The sequence below is a fragment of the Chamaea fasciata genome, unplaced genomic scaffold (genome assembly GCF_029207755.1).
Source record: "Chamaea fasciata isolate MVZ Bird 193981 ecotype frontalis unplaced genomic scaffold, bChaFas1.0.hap1 SCAF_5, whole genome shotgun sequence".
Taxonomy (NCBI): Eukaryota; Metazoa; Chordata; class Aves; order Passeriformes; family Sylviidae; genus Chamaea; species Chamaea fasciata.
In genome coordinates, this window is record NW_027094090.1 from 24293684 (window position 1) to 24312298 (window position 18615).

The following is an 18615-nucleotide window of genomic DNA, read 5'->3' on the forward strand; positions in this document are numbered from 1 at the left end:
TTCTATGGCAAATAGAATCCTCAGTCTTAATCCATAACTTAGCAGTGACTTAAACTGATGCCTTTGGGATCATTCTGATGTATATCTTTTAATTCAAGATCAAGAAAATATTTGTGATTACTGAACTTATTCTTCGTAGATGAATGTTTTAAGTTTTGAAGTCTGTTGTAACAAAATACCATGCTATGTAATTTTACAAGTTAGGATATAAATTTATCAATACATTTCCAAGATGTTGTATGCAAATATTGTCTACTTTGAAACGAGTATAGTAAGGATTAACAACTCCAGTAGTGCAAATCAAAGAATTTTGTCTTTTAGGTGCTGATTGTCATCTAGGTTAAAAAAAAAACCAAAACAACCAAGTCTGAACTTCCAAGAGCAATTTATTTATTAAATAAATATTTATATTTATCTGTCTGTAGGTTGAACAATACCGTAACGTCATTTTCCATGGTCCAGAAGGAAGTTTGCAAGATTATATAGCATATCAGATAGCGGCCTGCATGAAGGTATTTGCACAAAAATATCAAGTAAATTAGTGCATAAACCAGAGTTTTTACTATTTCACCAAATATATAAATTTTCAACACAGCAAAAGCAAGTGGCTGCAGGATCTACATGTGAGATTGTTAAAGTGGAAGTGGATGCTGGTTTCTCCAAGGAGCAGCTTGCAGAACTGTTCATCAGTAATGGTAAGGTTATTTCAGCAAGACTTAGTTTTGGTGATTTGCAGGAAAATTTTTAATGGTGCAGAGTAAAGAAATACGTAAAAGCATTTTGCATACTGGTTGGCATGTTTTAATGGGACCCATAATTTTTCAGGTGCTTGGGGCCAAGTATGAGAGTCTAAACTGAGGGAGAGCTGAGCGTTACAGAGCTCTCAGTAAGGAGAGCCATTTAAGTAAAATTTGTAGTTTTAAATATTCATTTCTGTCTCATTCTTTTTTCCCTTTGTTTATGATCCTTTCTAAGTTGATTGCTCTGGTTCAGATCTACTGAATCAGAACTGAAGGTCTACCGTGTGCGCTCATGAACAAAAGCAGAGCCATCCCATCAAGTTGTACAGTGCCATGCAGTGCTCTGTTCTGTTTGTTCTCGTACTGCCTGGTGTAACTTCAGTCTATGGCGGCTTTTTCTCTAAGGAAATCCTGGTCACAGTTCACAGGATAGCTTGTGCCAGTGATTATTCCCACGTGTCACTTTCAGTGCCATCACATTGGTGGGAGAGAAGAGGCCATTTAGTCAAAAGTCAGCCAGGCTTTGGTGCTCGGCCTGGAGGCAAGAATGTCATTCGTAGTTTGATTTGTTTACTGGCCACTGTCTCTTAGGAAAGCTACTTCTTCTGGATGCTTTGTGTCAGCAACAGACTCTTTTTAATAGTCTGGTTTTCCATTTCACATGGTGCTGCTGGTTGAGACTCATTTTTTCTGTCAGCTTCTTTCCCCACTGTTCTGCTGCATCTCATTTCCTAAGAGAGCATTTCTACTCTAAATGAATCCATCAGACACAGAGGGGGTACCTGTCTTCCCCCTTCTCAAGCTGTAGCCTCTTAATAAAACAGGGCAGTAATAGTCAGGAAACTGCAACTAAATAGCAATGATCAGGTACAGTAAGTTTTGCCTTACTGCAAGTCAATTTGCTTAATGACCACTTTTAGCACCACCTTCAAGAGGTTGTGGGACAATGTAGGGCACAATATAGTCACGATAAATGTTTCGTTTTATATGAAGCATTCACCTGGGATTTAGAGTTGCAAGAACACTTGCATGTCTGTGTCTTTTTTAAGCACTAAGATGTTAAAATCAGGAAAATTAAACGAAAATATTTAAAATTATAAAAAAATATATAGATGTCATTTTAATGCCTATTAGGTTCAGGTGCTATTGCGTTTGTCTCTTACTAGATCTGATTATTTGAGTGGTTATTAAAGATATTGAAGAGAAGATTGCCTACCTCTCACAGAAGTTTGCTACTATCTCACAGAATGATAAAGTCTTACAAGCAAGGACTGTTCTTGAATATTTTATCACTACATGGTGTAAAGAGTACATGTTAAAAGTTTAAGATGTAGTACAGCAAATGAAAGAAATGTTTAAAGAAATCTTTGCTATCTTTTCTGTTGTATTTATAATCAGTGTACCAAAATCTTTCCCATCTACGAAGACCTTATTATAGCCATTTCAGGAATTTATTTTAATCATAGCTTTCGATTTTTTCTTAATATACAGGATGATATTCTTTCTGTTGTTTGATTTTATGCTTTCAATTTTAAACTTATTATTATCTAGTCTGTCTGCTCCTGTAAACAAGTTAAAAAGGAAAAAAAAAGTTAAAAATCCTTTGTTACACTAGTAGCAGTAAATTCTGTATACATAAATAGAAGTAAATTTTCCTAAGTATACGTTAATGGGATTTTTCTATTTCAGCTTGTCTGATCCCAGTGAAACAGTCTCCTGTAAACAAGTCAACAATTGTGATTTTAGAAAATCTGGAGAGAGCTTCTTTATCTGAATTACTCGGAGATTTTCTAGCGCCTCTTGAGAATCGGAGTTCAGAAAATCCCTGCACTATTCAAAGAGGTATTTAAAGAACTTGGGTTGCAGAAATGTTTTTACTACAGTACAGTCTTACTCTAATACATGACAAACTGGGAACAGGAGAAAAATGTAATTTGTTCAGTTTTTATATTTTGTTGTAAACAGTTGTCCTTAACAAAAACAGCATATTTTTTAGCTAATTTATGGTGTTGTGTGGGTTGTTTTTCCTTTCTAATTATGTCACTGCTTCTTCCTTTTATATGAAATCATGTCAAGACTTTGAGTATTTCAGTTAAGTGTTTTATGGTTCCTTTTTAGAAAATGGAGTTTCTGGTGCTTTTTACTTCCATGAGAACTGCTTTTTACTGGGGACCATTGCAAAATGCCATCTTCATGGCTCTGACCTGCTGGTTCAGCAGCATTTCCGTTGGGTGCAGCTTAGATGGGATGGGGAGCCAATGCGAGGCTTGCTGCAGAGGATTTTAAGAAGAAAAGTAATAAGCAAGGTAAGAGCTCAAATCAGCTCCAGCAGTTGCATTCATCACCAGGTCTGTGAAATACGTGCGAGGGTAATGCCAAAGGCAGAGCAGATGACTTCAGCTGTTTCAGGAAAAAAAAGCATTAATTTCTGGGAAGATACAGGCTGTGTATCTGGAAGTGTTGTGCTGGGCCTCCTAGAAGGGTGTGCAACCATGGCTATTTGGCATAAACCATTGGTTGGTTGCAAATAGTGGTGCTGTGGCTACTTGCCTGTCCTATGAATGAAACATCCTTCAGTAATTTTTTTCAACTTCTTTCATTCTTCTGAGAATGATAGTAAAAATCAGTTCAACAAACCTACAGTCTCTTTTTCAAAGAATTTATTCTCAATATCTAAAATAAGATAGTCATATATGTGTTTTGTCTAAGTTTTAACCAGAAAAATATTTTCCGTGATTTTCAGATCAAAAGAGGGGCAAATTATCTAATTAGAAGTTGTTTTGAGCTAATAGGTCAGCTGAAGCTGGAAAAAAAGTCCAAAAGAGAATAAAGATGGGAAGTCTGTTTTAATATTAATAAGTAAACAAAAATGGGAAATGAAAAGAAAGATGTAGGCAGAAGAAGAATTATGGACTTTGGAAAGTTATTTGGAATTTGAGTGTGATAGCAGCTATTACACTCTATTACTACAGTCAGGCACTGTTAGACATTTGCAGAGAAAGTTTAATCAAAACAGCTGACAGGAAAATAATCTTGGCAGCAGTTCTGAACAGGCTTAAAAAGGGAGATTGTTGTAAGAATAGGAAAAAACTGCCAGTAGTAAAGAGTCCTGTTGTGGGACAACAGACCTACTGTCAGTTTTGAGTGTTCAGCTGGATGTGTCTTGGTTATCCTTGGGGATGTCATCTCCTGTACCCTTTGCCACAGTGCTCATCTATAAAGGCTTACTGATTCAAAGAGATCCTGAAGAGCAAATGTGTAGTAATTGAACATTTCAGCCAGGATAATGAGGACATTTAGAAACATTCCTAAGTATTCTTTAATTGCAAGAACCAGAATACAGAATAGAAAAAAAAGAATCATGGGAAATCTATGAAACTCTTAATAGACTATTTTCTTAGATATGTTTTTTAAGTTATGACTTGTTTTTAGACAAAGGCTGCATCAGACTTACTCTGCCAAACTGGTTTGGCTACAAGAACTTGCAGCATCACATAACAGATGTCATTTTTGGGGGGCTTGAAAGAAATCCTTAGTCTAATTGGCTAGAATTTGACAATGTAATAGGCTTCTACCTCTGACTGAAGTTGAACAGAATTTGGGCAGTAATCTCATTGCGTTTAATTTCTCTTGAGCATATATGCAGATGGTGTCTATATGGAGAAAAAAGCCATGTATCTTCCTGTATCCTCCCTAATTAAATATTGAAATGCCCAGTGAGGTAGCACATTTTTTGAAATACATACATGTGCAATATATAAACTCTCATGCCAATTGGTACAGGAATTAAAATAGTGGATTGCAAAATCAAAAATAGAAGAAAGATTAATCTGTTGTAAAACTCTAAAGCAGAGTAGAAGCACATTTTTTGTTAGATCCATAGGCTATTTCAAAGATCATTGCTCTGTATTATGATACCTTGTTTGTGCTGCAATATTCATCTGTTCAGGTGAAAAACTCTTTTCTCATTAGTTTGAACTTTTAGGTAATATGGGAACAGTTTAATTTTTTTTTACTTTAAGTTCACCTATAGACTCTATCAAGAGTCTCTGACTTCAGTGCTGTCAGTTACTATCCCTTGTGCAACTTCTAATGCTTCTTTTAATTTAAACTGTTACAGAGGATAATCCTGGGATTAGGATGATGAACACTGTAATTTGAGGACAGAGCAAACAGGAGATTTTTCTGGCACTAAATAATTTGCCCTTAACAAGGCATACTAAAAACACAAGTCTTAGAGGAAGACATCTTTCCTTCAGTGCTACTAGACCTAAAATCAATATGGAAATCCACTGGGCATATGTCTGGATCAGATTTTCCTGTTCAGTGCGATTGGGCATTTTTTCACATCTCTTATTTGTATCATATACATTGCATTGTATATAGTAGGTACCTCTTGTAATCCTAATCTTAAACACCAGAAAAACCACTGCTACCAAAATTTCTGCCTCAGTTTCCCACAAGAAAGTAAAGGTGTGTCAGTTTATTGATAGGGATATATCTTTTGAAGTGTAGTTGGGAGAATAAGGTTTAATACAGCAAGATGTCTATATATTCTATAAAAAGTTTTGACCTGTTTTTGACTGTTCGTGATATTTTAATAGTAACACATGCAATTAAAAAAAAACAAACCCAAGCCTTCCTGGGGTTTCAAGGAAAGTGCTTGCAGCTCTGGTCTTATGCCATGTCAAACATCTTTTCTCCCTGCAGTTCAGAGGCAAAGTACCTCCTCCATGTGATCCTGTGTGCAAGATCATAGACTGGATTCTTGCTGTTTGGCACCAGCTGAACTCTTGCTTATCACGTCTTGGAGCACCTGAAGCACTTATGGGGCCAAAGCATTTCTTCTCATGTCCTGTGGTTCCAGGGCACAGCCAAGCAACAGTCAAGTAAGATTTCTGTTTCCTGTTTGATGCTGTTCAGTCCCAACTTAACACAAATGTAGTAGTTGTGTTCCTCCCAAAACCCTGCTGGCTCAGCAACCTTGAAAAAGCATTTTAATTGAAATTGCTGAAAGTTTTAGACTTCTCTTGGCTATTTAATTACTAGAAGGGCAATTCTGAAGGGCACAAGTGGGAAATGGGTGTCTAATACTGCACCAAAGTCAGTCTTTTTGTGATCTTTCATTTATTTTCTGACACAGAGGTTAAAAGATTCAAGAAAAGTTGGTAAACTCTCCTTTTGAAGTTGTATATAAAGGAAGTTTGGAGAATGATTTCTCACTCTTTTAAATATGTGGTATAATTTTTGAAACATACATAGAGTTTGGAGATATATTATCTTAGTTAGTAGGGCAGGTATATGTGTCTAGTTACACATATGGCTGGCTGGCCAGTAACATAAAAAAATATTAAGAAATTATGGAGATTTTGGCTTTTCTCACCTACAATTGCATAAACATCTGATCACATTCCAACTCCAAATGATAAAAGAAATACTTTAAGAATTTTAAATTATATTAATTTCACACTAAGATGTTGTTTGGCTGTATGAGAAAGGTAATGATCCTCTAATTAAGATTCAAATTTACTCATAATTCAAAGTATAACATTGGTTTCTGGAGATGTGACAAAACTTCTCATAGTCAGGTCACCACTTCTGTTTTTTCTCTGACCTATTTCTCTTGTACTAGTTTCTAGTGACCCTTCATTCAGGAGCCTTTGCTTAACACCTGAGGGGCCTTTGCTTAGCATGTGCAGAGGCTGTCTCACTTCATGTTCTGTCTTCAGATCTTGATACATTTTGTTTGTTTGTTTTCCTTTTTATTCTCTAAAAGAATGGATTAGATACTAATCTTCAGAGTAATTAGCAAAGTCAAAATGTGGTCATAAGATGAACTTGAAATTTTATGGGTGCTGCTAAATAAAAAAAAGCATGCCATGCATCTGTCTCCCATCTTCCTCTTGAATCATGTCCTCTGAAATGTTTTAATAATTTATTTATTGCAGTGGCATTAACAGAGGACAGAAAAACTATTATTTAGATATCTTAGGTCCACATTTCTGAGTCTGGATTTCTCCTCAGTGTAACTCTGGTTTCACAATGCTTTATTTTGAGTACAGTCCTAAAATGTCTTTTATTGTAGCTATATGCCATCTGGCTTCTCATTTTAATGTAGTTTTTGTTCACTAATAAACAATTAAAAAGCTCCAGTAAGCTCTTACTGGACACTTATAGTTTAGCAGCATGATGGCTAACAGTGTGGTCATAGCTTTTAATAGCTTTTAATTAGCAGCTCACTGGTTGCTGTTATTTCAATCTAATTAGCCATTCCTTTCCTCTTGCCCCTCCTCTGTGCTATGCTGCTGCTTTTTGCATTTAGTAAAGCTTCTCTGAGCCAGTCCAATTCATTAGGACAGCAGACAGCTACCTACAAATTGGATTCACTCTGGGCTCAGTGTTAGCATGAGACAAGAGGAAGAAGCAGCAGCAGAGGAGGCCAAGAGAACATGTGACAGGAAATTGTTTCCTGCTGTTTGTTTCATGTAGCTTCACCTGTTTTAGTGAGTAGAGTGAATAAATGAAGAACATTTTAACTACACTTTTTCTTGGTTTAGGTTTAGGGACCTGAAGATGATGTTCCAACAGGAATGACTTTCACTTTGCAGCCCTTTTTGAGGGGCAGGGGTGTGTTATACCTTTCCTAAGTATCAGCTATAGCAAAAAATGGAGAACTTGATCAAGATGAGCAAAACCTTAAAACTGAATTTAAATACCAGATTGGAATTTTATTTAGAGAGCATGCCCATCCATTGTTAACTGTTAGATTAGAATTAATTTTATCAATTAATTTTATCTTTGCAGTGTTCATTTCTGATCATTTATACTGGTAGTATTGCAAAATACTGAAAGCTTACATAGGGAGAAATTGAAAAGAGACAGTTCTATGTGACTAAAGTACAAGCAATTGTTTGTTTTGGTAGCTTAGCTAGCAGAAGCTGACTGTAACTATATGGAATAATATCTACAACATTATGCTATGGAAGCTTCAAGGTCCTTCAAGGACCACCTGCAGTACACATTTTACATTGTATTTTAACAACTGTATTAATTGTTTTTCTAAGTAACTTTATCGAGCTTATAAAAGCACTTTGAGCATTTACATATCATAAAAGCTCAATCTTATGATTCACAAGTGACCAAAAATATATCTTTCAAATAATTCATGCATTCTAACTTTTAAAAAAATGATAAAAAACCCCCAAAAGGTCATCATAATATTTTGGGTAATAGGATGGCTTCAATGTATCAATGTATCCAGCAAAATCATCCATTTAGGTCAAACAGACGTTTTAGCCTTCATGTTTCCTGAATGGATTTCTGCAAAGCTGAACACAGCATGATAGCCTATAATTTCTTACAGACCTTTAATATAAACCATCTGACTGAATCTTACTATCTTCCTCCTGCAAGAAGGTATAAGAATAAACAAAAAGAGTTGCAGTTGATCTAAAAAAAGATTGTCTCAGTGTCTGTTGTAGATGTAAGCTGAGCCCTCCTAAGTCTGAAATTTCTAGCCTTTACCTCCAGAGAACTCCTAAGTTTTAAGAAATAGCATTTATTTTTCCGTAACACAAATTTTTCACTTCTTTGCTATCACAACATAATGCTTCTGTCTTAGAAAAGCAAAAGTCCCAGAAGACCCATGTCCCTTTTAATCAAGTTTTTGAATCAAAATCAGACCCAGTCTCTAAACCTGACAATCTGCAATATCCACAGCATCCTGGAAACACAGTTCACCATAGATCAAATAAACAAAAGTGGAGTAAGAGCAAGGCAGCTGTGTGAATAGAAATGTCTTCAAGTTTGGAAATGGAAGAATATTGGAAGGGGTACAACCATAAGTGAATACCTCCTTTTTCTGATGTTGGCAGCAAATAGGCTAGTAATTAACACCTGCAAGCATGGAAATTTCTCCATGCACTTTTAAAAAAAATTTTTTTGTATATACATGAACACACATCTTTCTGGGACTTTTTTTAGCCTTAAAATGAAAAGGATATTTTATAGTCCTTATCTAAAGAAGGAAAAGCATCAGATGGTAAGTTTGTCAAGGCAAACTTAATAAATTTAGATCAAATAGTTTAATATAAAACAAACAAGTAAACCCTTTCTTAAATAAAACAGTCCCTCTCTGAAATGAGGTGCTTCTTTAAAATGCAAAATCTGATATGTTACCAAAGTATAAAATCGTAGGTTTTGATAATTGTTTTTGAAGTTAAAGAATTTGTTTTGTACCACAGGTGGATGTCCAAGCTATGGAATGCTGTGATAGCTCCCAGAGTACAAGAAGCTATACTCTCCAGAGCCTCTGTGAGAAGACCATCTGTACCAGGACAAGCAATAGCCAAAAAAAATCCTAGCCAAGGGCAACAGGCTGTTGTTAAAGCTGCTCTCAGTATCTTGCTAAATAAAGCTGTTCTGCATGGCTGTCCTCTACCCAGACCAGGTAACAGTGAACTGTCTTCTGAAAGCCAAGTAGTAGCACGTTGCTGAACTGGGGCTTTTAACTGCTTCCTTCCATTTTTAAAACTTCCACAAAACATTACAGTAGTTCTGAAGAGAGGTGGTGGGGTTAGAAGCATTTACAGTCATTAAACTAAGTAGTTGTATAAGGTACTCCAGGAAGAACCATTTGCAACAATCACTTCTTCTTAACACTGTTTTACTTTTGTTTCAGAGCTAGATAATTATATAGCAGATTTTAAGGGAGGAAATTTTCCTTTATCTGTGGCTTCGAGCTACAAAAATTGTAATAAGAAAAGAGGTGAGAATGCTTCTTGGAGAAAAGTGAGCACAAGTCCCCGCAAAAAGTCAGGCCAGTCCTGGAATAAGCAGGAGACAAATACTGAAGGTAAATAAAGCTTTTTATTTTCCGTTCTGAAAGTTTTGGAGGTTTAAACTGTGTACGTGCAAATCAAATGTTTCTCCTACGTGATGAATTAAAATTTTTCAATTAAATGACACTTATATTTATGTTCACCATCACCGTTTATTTTTTTTCCCCCCAAAATTACTCCTCTGTGACTGTGAGGCATCCTGACTAAGTTTGGTTGTTCTAATGCCCTTTCTGTTGTCTGATAATGAGGCAGGCATTGGCTTAGATGGTGGAATTATAAGCAGTGGTTCCACCTCTGACTGTATGGAATGACACTGTATCAGTCTCTTCTCCAATATCACATGAGAGAAAGCTTCATTACTTTACTGGTAATGAACTTTATTTTTAAAACTTCATTACTTTATTGGTACTCCTTAGATTTGCTCCAAATTTACAGTATAAATACTTCTTTGAGTTTCTTTACACTTACTTTATAACTTCACTACAAGAATTACTACCAAGTGAATCCAGGTAAAAATAAATTAATACATTTCTCCCCAGATCATGCATCCCTTGTTCAGTCTTACTGGAAAAATTGAGTAGATTAATCTAGAAGCCCTGCAGTGGAAGAATGAGATCTTTGGGTTTCAGTTGAAGATTTTGATTTGATTTTCACTTTAATTGAAAAAAAATAAATGTAAAGAATTTCGTGTAGTTGCAGATACTATAAAGTTTTCAGTCATCTTCAGTATGTTGCTTGATGAAGAGGGCTTTATATGACTGGGTCTGTGCATGTGTATAAATGTGGAAGTTATATTAGTGGCTGACACTTTCAAAAATTATTTTCACCCCAAGATGCTAAGTCATATAACAAGTAATTTATTACACAGAGATAACATATGGATATATTCAGCATATATCTTCTAAAGGGCACATATTTCGAGAAGGAAAACTTAGTATTATTGTAACTAGATACAAAATCAAACAGAAAAACTTCCAGGAGGAAAAAAAATCCAAGTACTTACTTTCTGAAAATGATGGTAACTACTTCAGAGGGAAGATTTAGGAAGAGAGAGGAGAAGGCTTACACACACACACACACACATACACACACTTTAGGAACAGTAAGATTCTAGCCTAAATTACCTCATATACAAAAGACCGAAGTACTTGATGAATAAATCAGTTACTCATTTCTTCAGCTCTTGTTCAGAAAGAAGTCTGATTTCTCTGACTGCAACTCTAATGTCCTGATTGCCAGTTCTCTCTTTGAATTGTGAATTTATCTAATCCCACTAAGAGGATTTAAGGAATGATGAACATAACCTGAAGTGAGATGGTTGTTGTTGTATCTTGTACCTGAGAATGTTCTTGGAATCCAGTTAATACTCGTGAATATAAGTTAAAAATTGAACGGTCAATTAATTTTAGTGGTCTTCTGTTTTGGACTATCAGAATCAAATGCTGTGGCACTTTCCAGTAAAGGTAAATTGTTTGATTTTACCTCCATGAAGCAAATTTAAATATTTTCTTGTTGACGAGAAATTTCTTTGGGGAGAACCAGTAAGAGCAGTTCAAATGCCTAACACAGAAACTCATGTTCTCTCTTTCAGTAAAGCTTAGGCAACTTAGCCCCTATCTGCCATTTCAGCCGTTCCTTATGCTATGTTCCTTATTCCTGAGTGCTTCCAAGTGATGAATTCTGCCCTTTGCAAGACCCTGTTGACATAATTAGTAAATGGGAACACATTTTCCTTGTTTATCATCGAGTTTAGAGTAAAGAAATCAGCACACATGGTAACACACTAACAAGTCAATCTCTTTTGTGCAGGTATAAAATCTAAGACTGTGTTGCAACCAAACTGTAAGAAAAAAGCTTCTCTCACCACAAAGTAAGTTTTAATTTCTGGTATTTGTGACACTTTGCAAAAAAACAAAGATGATAGCATTCTGTTGTAAAGCAGCACACTATAATGAATAGATCAGTAGTTTTTTTGGTAATGTTTTGGTCCCATATCTGAAGAAAAGAAGTATTTTTAATTTTCATTTCTGAGAGGAAATAAGTTTATATACTTTGATATAATTTTAGAATCCATTTCTTTATTTCAAGCCTTGCAGCACTAGTGTCTTTTTATGTAATAGAGTAGTCTATGACTTAAGAATATTATGTAACACTTATTCTGCCTTGAAAAGTTGACTGTATGCTTTTATCAACTGACATTATATTTTAAAAACTCCTCTGGCTATTTCAGCTTGCTGAATGGCAATTCAAGATGGTACAGTACATGCACTTTAGTCCCACTGATACAGAGTTTCCCTGAGGAAGGGTATGAACTAGCTAGAGGGAGCTGCATTTGAGACTTCACTTTAATCTGAAGCATCGGTTCTACCTTATTCACAGGCACAGAGAAAATAGACTATTTATGCTTCCAGTATGCCAGGGGGTTTTTAAAGTGTTTGGAATTATTTCCAAACAGCAGAGTGGAATGAAATAGATTGCTGCATCTTAAAAAGAAGAGAGTCTTTGAAAATATTAGACAGAGGAATCCTTTGTTAGATTTTCAGAATAGAGAGAATAATTTGTATAGGAAGATCTATTATGAGATAATTATTGACAACTACTGCTGTCAGTTAATCAGATGTTACTTTGTTTTTGTTTGTAGTAGTAAGGGTCATTTGGGGAAAAAAAGCTATTTTTGAGGTGTCTATAATATTTATTCTTAAATTCTGTGTAATAGCTTCATTTAAATATTCTCTCTGATTGTTTGTTTGGGATTTTTAACCAGATCTTCAGGGAAGGATCATTTGAGAACATTAAATCTGGAGCAGAGGCTGTCTGTTGGTTCTGATGATGAAGTAGATCTTGTGCAGGAACTTCAAAGTATGTGTTCCAGCAAATCTGAGCCTGATATAAGCAAGGTAAACACAAGGCTTTTAAATAATTTACTATATTACCATATTCAGTTATTTGTTGTGTGTTCAAAATAAATTTTTGATTTACAAGCCGTGCTTGAACTGAAGAAAATTATTAGATTATTTGGGAATAAATCAAAGTCAACTAATATATGATACATTTGAGGGTAAGTGTTTTGGTTTAACATACACTATTTTAAATTACACCTTCACCAATTTTTCTTGTAGAGATTTTTGCAGTGGAGGATGAAATTTCTATAGAATCATAGAATAGCCTGAGTTGAAAGGGACATACAAGGATCATTGAATCCAACACCTGCCTCTGCACAGGATCACCCCAACAGTCGCACCACGTGCCCAAGAGCATTGTCCAAATGCTTCTTGAACTTTTAGGCTTGGTGTTGTTTCCACTTCCCTGAGAACAGCCATCCCTGCATTAACTGTCCCCTTGTTATGTTTCATGTTCTCATTGCTCCCAAGGAGAGTCTTAAAGACACAGAAACTTCTCCCTAATATGCGTTGAACATTTGGTTTGTTTAATACAATCCCATCAGCCTTCACAGAACTGGCTTAAAGCTCCTCTGCTCTGTAGGCAAAATGCAGTTTACCGCCCCAAGCAGGAGAGGATGGATTGCCTAGTTCTTTAACGGTGACAAAAGAGGGTGAAAGATGCTTGCAGGGCTCATAGTTTTGGGCTAAATTCTGTGTTGGAATGGGCTGTGGGTGGCCTGTTGAAGCAGAGTGTGGAGCTGTGGATTTCTCATTTTTCCTTTTATACCAATAACACGCAGCTTTCCCTGTGGCTGAAACTATTTATTCTTTTTCATCTTTCCTCCTAGCACAGCTGAAGTGGATGGCTGTGGCAGCAGGCTGTGTTCACACTGGAGCAGCTGTTCCATATCTTTTGAAACATGGATAGAGTCAGTCTTAGGCTATTGTCCTGAGTTAGGCTGTGCATGACATCCTCTAGGATTTCCCTGAAGAGCAGTTCCATTAGTTTTGCTTTATTAAGTATTCTGTTTATTCTTAGAAGACAACCAAGTTTTTATTAAAGAAAAGAAATATTGTGTTTGGGAAGATTTGTCAACCTATTTATTGAAACCCTTTATTATAGTGTTTTGTTTTGGGTTGTTTTTTTCTTAAACTATTTCAGTACATGCGTGAGTCACTTGCACCAAGCTGGCAAGCTAATCACCAGTCAATTAGCAAGGATTTTCTGTAGCTATCCTCAAAAGAATGGGATGTGCTTAAAGAAATGGTAACCAACTTAAAATTGTGTTTAATGACATGCAAAGTGTAACTACTTGTTGATGACAATTCAAGGAAATACGGGTTAGATAAGGAAGGAGATAGATGTCAAGTCTTTTGTTCAGTTTCCTCACCATGGGTGGAACCATCCTTGGCTGGAATTTCTGTTGGTAATTCCCCTGCTGCCTAGTAGAGCCTTGCAGAAGTAAGGGTGCTGTTGCATGCTTTCTTTGTGTGATGTTATTTCAGGCTGCCAACAGAATAAGTACTTCTGCTCTTTAAATTGCCCTTTCACTTGAATATGTTCCTGCTGCCTGCACGGGGTTGGGATTGAGTACTTTTGCAGTTGCAGAATTGAATTGGATCAGCTTGCCCCAGGATAAAATACCTAGTTTTCTGTGAGGACACTATCTTGAGCAGGCTCTGTCTGTTATTTTCTGGTCAGGAAAAGTAGGAAAAAGGGAAGGAAAAACAGTAGGAAAGAAACATGGCAGAAGAAAGAGAAAACGATCATTCCTTTCTCTGATGTTTTTGAGGGCTGGGTAGAATTTGCTGGGAAACTGCCCTTAAGCTCCACTGAAAACTATTACTCTGGAAATGCATGTTTAATCTTCCTCTGATTATAGTTTATATGAAATCTCCATCTCCCATCTTCTAAAAATGCACTCAAGAGTAAAGAAGAAATATTTTAATTGCTCTTTGGATATTTATGCATTGCATTGTACAGAACCCACGAAAATAAAATCAAGCCTCCAAAAATTGTTAAATTGAAGAATAATCTCTGTGAATAACTAAAAAAATCACCATTTCCTTATCTTTCTTTAGATTGCAGATTCTAAGGATGAGTTACTGATGTTCAGTAACTCCCAGAATATTCCTGTATTTTCAGCAAGTGGTACTAACCCAAAAAAAACAACAGCACAAAAGGTAGGTGAAATGAGTGTTACAGTAGGATAGGAAAGGTGTCTTGAATTTCTCCAAATCTGAATTTCTGATTGCATCCTAAGAATTAGTGTCCTGTTTATTATAAGAAAACAGTGTCGTAATTCTTAGGAAACTTGCTAGGCTGTCATGCCAAGTTTCTTTCATGTAATAGAAGCTGAAGATTTATTAAAACAATGGATATATTAGCTTTCAATTTTGGCTTTTTAAATAAAGCCATCTCCCTAGGCCAAGTATTTTTGATATTACATTGACATTACAAGTTATTTCCATCAGATATGAAGAGAAATAGAAACCAGGTTTGTGGTTTTCTCTCAATTAATGTCGTTCAGTAAGTTTGCAAAAGCATCACTTTTAAAATTCTTGATGTAAAATTTCTGGTTGTTCTGATGTCAAAGCTCTCAGGGGCAAAAATATTGAAAAGACACGATACTACCAAAGTTTGTGAAGAATAGCATTTTTTTAGGGGTATTCAGTTCCTATTTTTGACCTAACTATTCATTGAAATACATAGTCATCTCGCTATGTTATAAATGTAAATAAACTTCAGTAACTTCAGAGTGGTTTGTGTGGGAAGATAAGCTGAATATTATTGGAAGATCCAGGAAGTCTACGATCATCTTCAGAAATTTATACTGTTGTTTGTGGGTGCTACCATCCCTACTAAATACAAAAATGAGATTATGTACAGCTTAGTTCTCATTCTTTGAAAAATTATGTTTGCTCTGTTTTTACATTTTTTTCCCTTTTCTTTTTTGCTCTTTGTGTTTTTGAACATCAAGAGCGCTTCTGAGCTCGATAATCTTAGCCAGGGCATAATCTGTGGTCTGTGTTCCCTTACCAGGCCTTCTGTGCTCCTTTGATATGGGTCTATTGGAGACCAATCCTGATGTTTTATCTGCAATAAAATTGACTGCAATAAATTGTTCTTTAAAGGCACCATTTTCTGCAGATACAATGAAATAGTCCTGCATCTGGATTAACTTGCACTCCTTAGCATTAAAAGAGCTGATGTTCACAGGCCACCAAATATTCTGGATTGGAAGGGATCCACAAACATCTTCGAGTTCAGCTTTTAAATTAATGACCCGTACAAGGACTGAACCCACAACTTTGGTGTAATCAGCACCGTGCTCGGACCAGCTGAGCCAGTCTCAGCCTTGCAATCACATTTCTTCATATCCATATATTCAGAAAGTTAAAATACTATTGTAATTTTACTGAAAATCCATAGAACGGTCTCCACTAAAAGAACTAATTTTAACTTCCCAGATCCACAAGTAGGTGTACTTCTTCTAAATATTTCTCTTAAACACATTTTCAGGCATCCCAAATCAGAGCTTCTCATAGTAGTGATGCCTGGATAATTGGCTGTCAGCTGAACTACCAGTTTCTACTGTACATTTTCCCTAGTTATTTTTTTCTTCAGAAATTCCTCCTAACAACAGAAAGCATTGCTATATTGGCCTGCAAGTAGACAAGTTTAGCTACTTGGGAGGTTTGTGAAAAACTTGGTCAAAAGATTTCATACAGAATAAAAAAAAATATATTTTTCTGGGGAAATGTTGGCCAAAATGAAGGAAACACAACCCAGCCATGTCCAACAGTGATACTTGTTTATACACAAAATGCTTTTTTTCTTTATTTCTAGGATGGAATGCGTCCTCTCAGCAGCAGTCGAACTGTGGAAAGCAGCAACAGTAAATCAAAGACAGAGTTGGGTGTTTCAAGAGTTAAATCTTTTCTTCCTGTTCCTAGAAGCAAAGCCACCCAGCCTTCTCAGAATACTAAAAAAAAAGCAGCAGCAGTAATACAAGGCAAATAGAGGCAGATAATAACACAAAAAGGGAGATTTGGAATTTGCACAAAAAAGAACAAATAGAAAAATCCAATAAATAAACCTGCCTATCTTACAAATTTTTGTGTTCATATAATCTCTATTGCAAAAGACCAAGTACTTAAATATGTAAATATTTTTTAAAAACAAACTGTTACCCTGTAATGTAAAGTTTGTACAGGACCACAGTTTTATTTCTATGTACATTAGCTGGGAATTATATTGATTTCAAGTTCAGAAATGGGCATTTTGCCTCCTCCATAGATGGTTGGGTTTTTTCTTCTTTTATTATGAAAATTACTTATTTAAATGATAATATTCAGGGGTACCTACCACAGGATTCTGTTTGTGTATATACTGTACATAAATATATTCTATTAAGTTCACATGTTAACCTGCATTCAGATGAGTTGCACAATATATACAACAATGGCTTAAAGCTATTGTTCATGCATTTTAAAGATGTTTTATCTTCACTTAATGAAAAATTAGTGAATGTGGCAATAACCGAAATGTTTGGAATTGCAGATCGATTACTTTCAGCTACAAGCCATATTAAATGCTTTGATTTCATCATCATCATCTGCCTGCTGAATTGTGATTTTGTTTTTCTCAAGCTTCTCTTCATTTAAAATGTAATGAATTTCCTTTGTAACTTTCATCTCTTAAAAAAGAAAGGAGATTGAGAAATTAAAATGCAACAAAAGTTATTTTTCTCAGACTCTTACTCTTTGATAGAATTGAAAAAAATGTGATCATTTATTAACTTAATTTCTCTTGTATACTGTAAAAACTTTTATATGCTTCATTAGTGTTTTAAAAGCATCTGAGAAATAACAGTGTTTTACAGAAACAGATTTTACTGAAATGGAATTTGAGCAAAAGCTTAACTACAGTATTATCCAAGATAATGTAGTAGCAATGAGTTACTATGTAATTATCAATTTCTGTTGTGGATTTAAGATGTAATTGCTGTAAAATGATACTTGAGTTGCAGTTAAAATTAACTCTTTGTCATTTTTCTCTGCACCACTGAGGTAGATCATGTTCCCATGAGGGACAGTTTCTATGCAGGGCATATTTCCCCAGCCTCTTTCTGCAGTAGTTGCAGTTACATCCTTGGGAATTGTAGGAATGTGGAAATGTGTGCTGTCGAGATAGCTCACCTACCTATTAGGCAGGGGAAAGTGCAGATCTTTCTGGAGATCAGATTTAGATGCCTTCTGCTGGGTTACTGGGAGATGGTTTGGAGAACTTGGACAGTGATATGCCTCTAATATCCAAAAGAGCATTTTTCTCAAATTAAGCCTGGAGGGGTAAAGGATTAACTGTTTCCTAACGCTTTGCCTTTGTATGTAAAACAGTCATCCCAGACTCACGTCAATAAAATCTTTGTATGGCATATCGTCTTTCTTTCTTTTAGTTTGTGTGTGTGTTGGCTCTATAGATACTGAATATTAGAAGCTTGTTTCTGAAAACATTTCCTGCATAATATATTTAGAAAGTACCCTGCTTTTAGGCAATTGCTGTTTCACTAAGACTTCAGTTTGTTCTGTGATACTAACGTGTAAACAAATACAGATAATTTCTCTAGAGCTTGATTTCTGCTTTTATTTTTTTTATTCATTTTTGTGCTGAAAAATGGATGCTGTTTTTGCTGGTGGTTCTTAGCAGAATGAGTCAGCTGCGAAGCACTGCAGGTCAGAGCAGTGAGCCTCAGCAAGTAGGATCCCTGATGTGCTGAAGCAGTGAGCAGTAGTATGGTAGCTTGTGTGAGAAGCTCAGGTATGGATGGCCAAGGAGGAACACAAGTGGAAGACACTGTTAGTAAGGATCACATAAATTTCAACATCAGAATTTGTAATAAGAGTTTTTTTAAGAGCAATAAGAAAAGAAAAATCCTGACATGCTTCTAAGCTAGGTTTGTTCTGCATTTAAAATACACCTTGGAAATGTCAGACCTCATTTAGATCAAGAGTTAACAGTGTGCTTCTGTGTGGGAAGATACTCAGCAATGTCCTAAAGCATGTTTTGAGGTGTATTTTAAAACTGCATATTGTCCGTGAGAGTGAAAACTAATCAGTGCCGTAGTGTGCATGAAAATCTGGAGAGGACAG

General features: G+C 35.7%; 1 protein-coding gene across 1 annotated transcript in view; it reads left to right on the top strand.

Moving 5' to 3' along the window:
- The window catches only part of CTTNBP2 (cortactin binding protein 2), a 77080-nt gene extending 59180 nt beyond the window's left edge, over positions 1-17900 (top strand). Inside the window, 12 exon segments of the mRNA XM_066183043.1 lie at positions 426-512; positions 596-695; positions 2430-2582; positions 2859-3046; positions 5451-5629; positions 8984-9189; positions 9421-9594; positions 11390-11450; positions 12345-12477; positions 14545-14646; positions 16313-16454; positions 16457-17900. Coding sequence (XP_066039140.1) covers positions 426-512; positions 596-695; positions 2430-2582; positions 2859-3046; positions 5451-5629; positions 8984-9189; positions 9421-9594; positions 11390-11450; positions 12345-12477; positions 14545-14646; positions 16313-16454; positions 16457-16560 — 1629 coding nt within the window. The 3' untranslated portion in view covers positions 16561-17900.
- Positions 17901-18615: the final 715 nt, after the last annotated feature.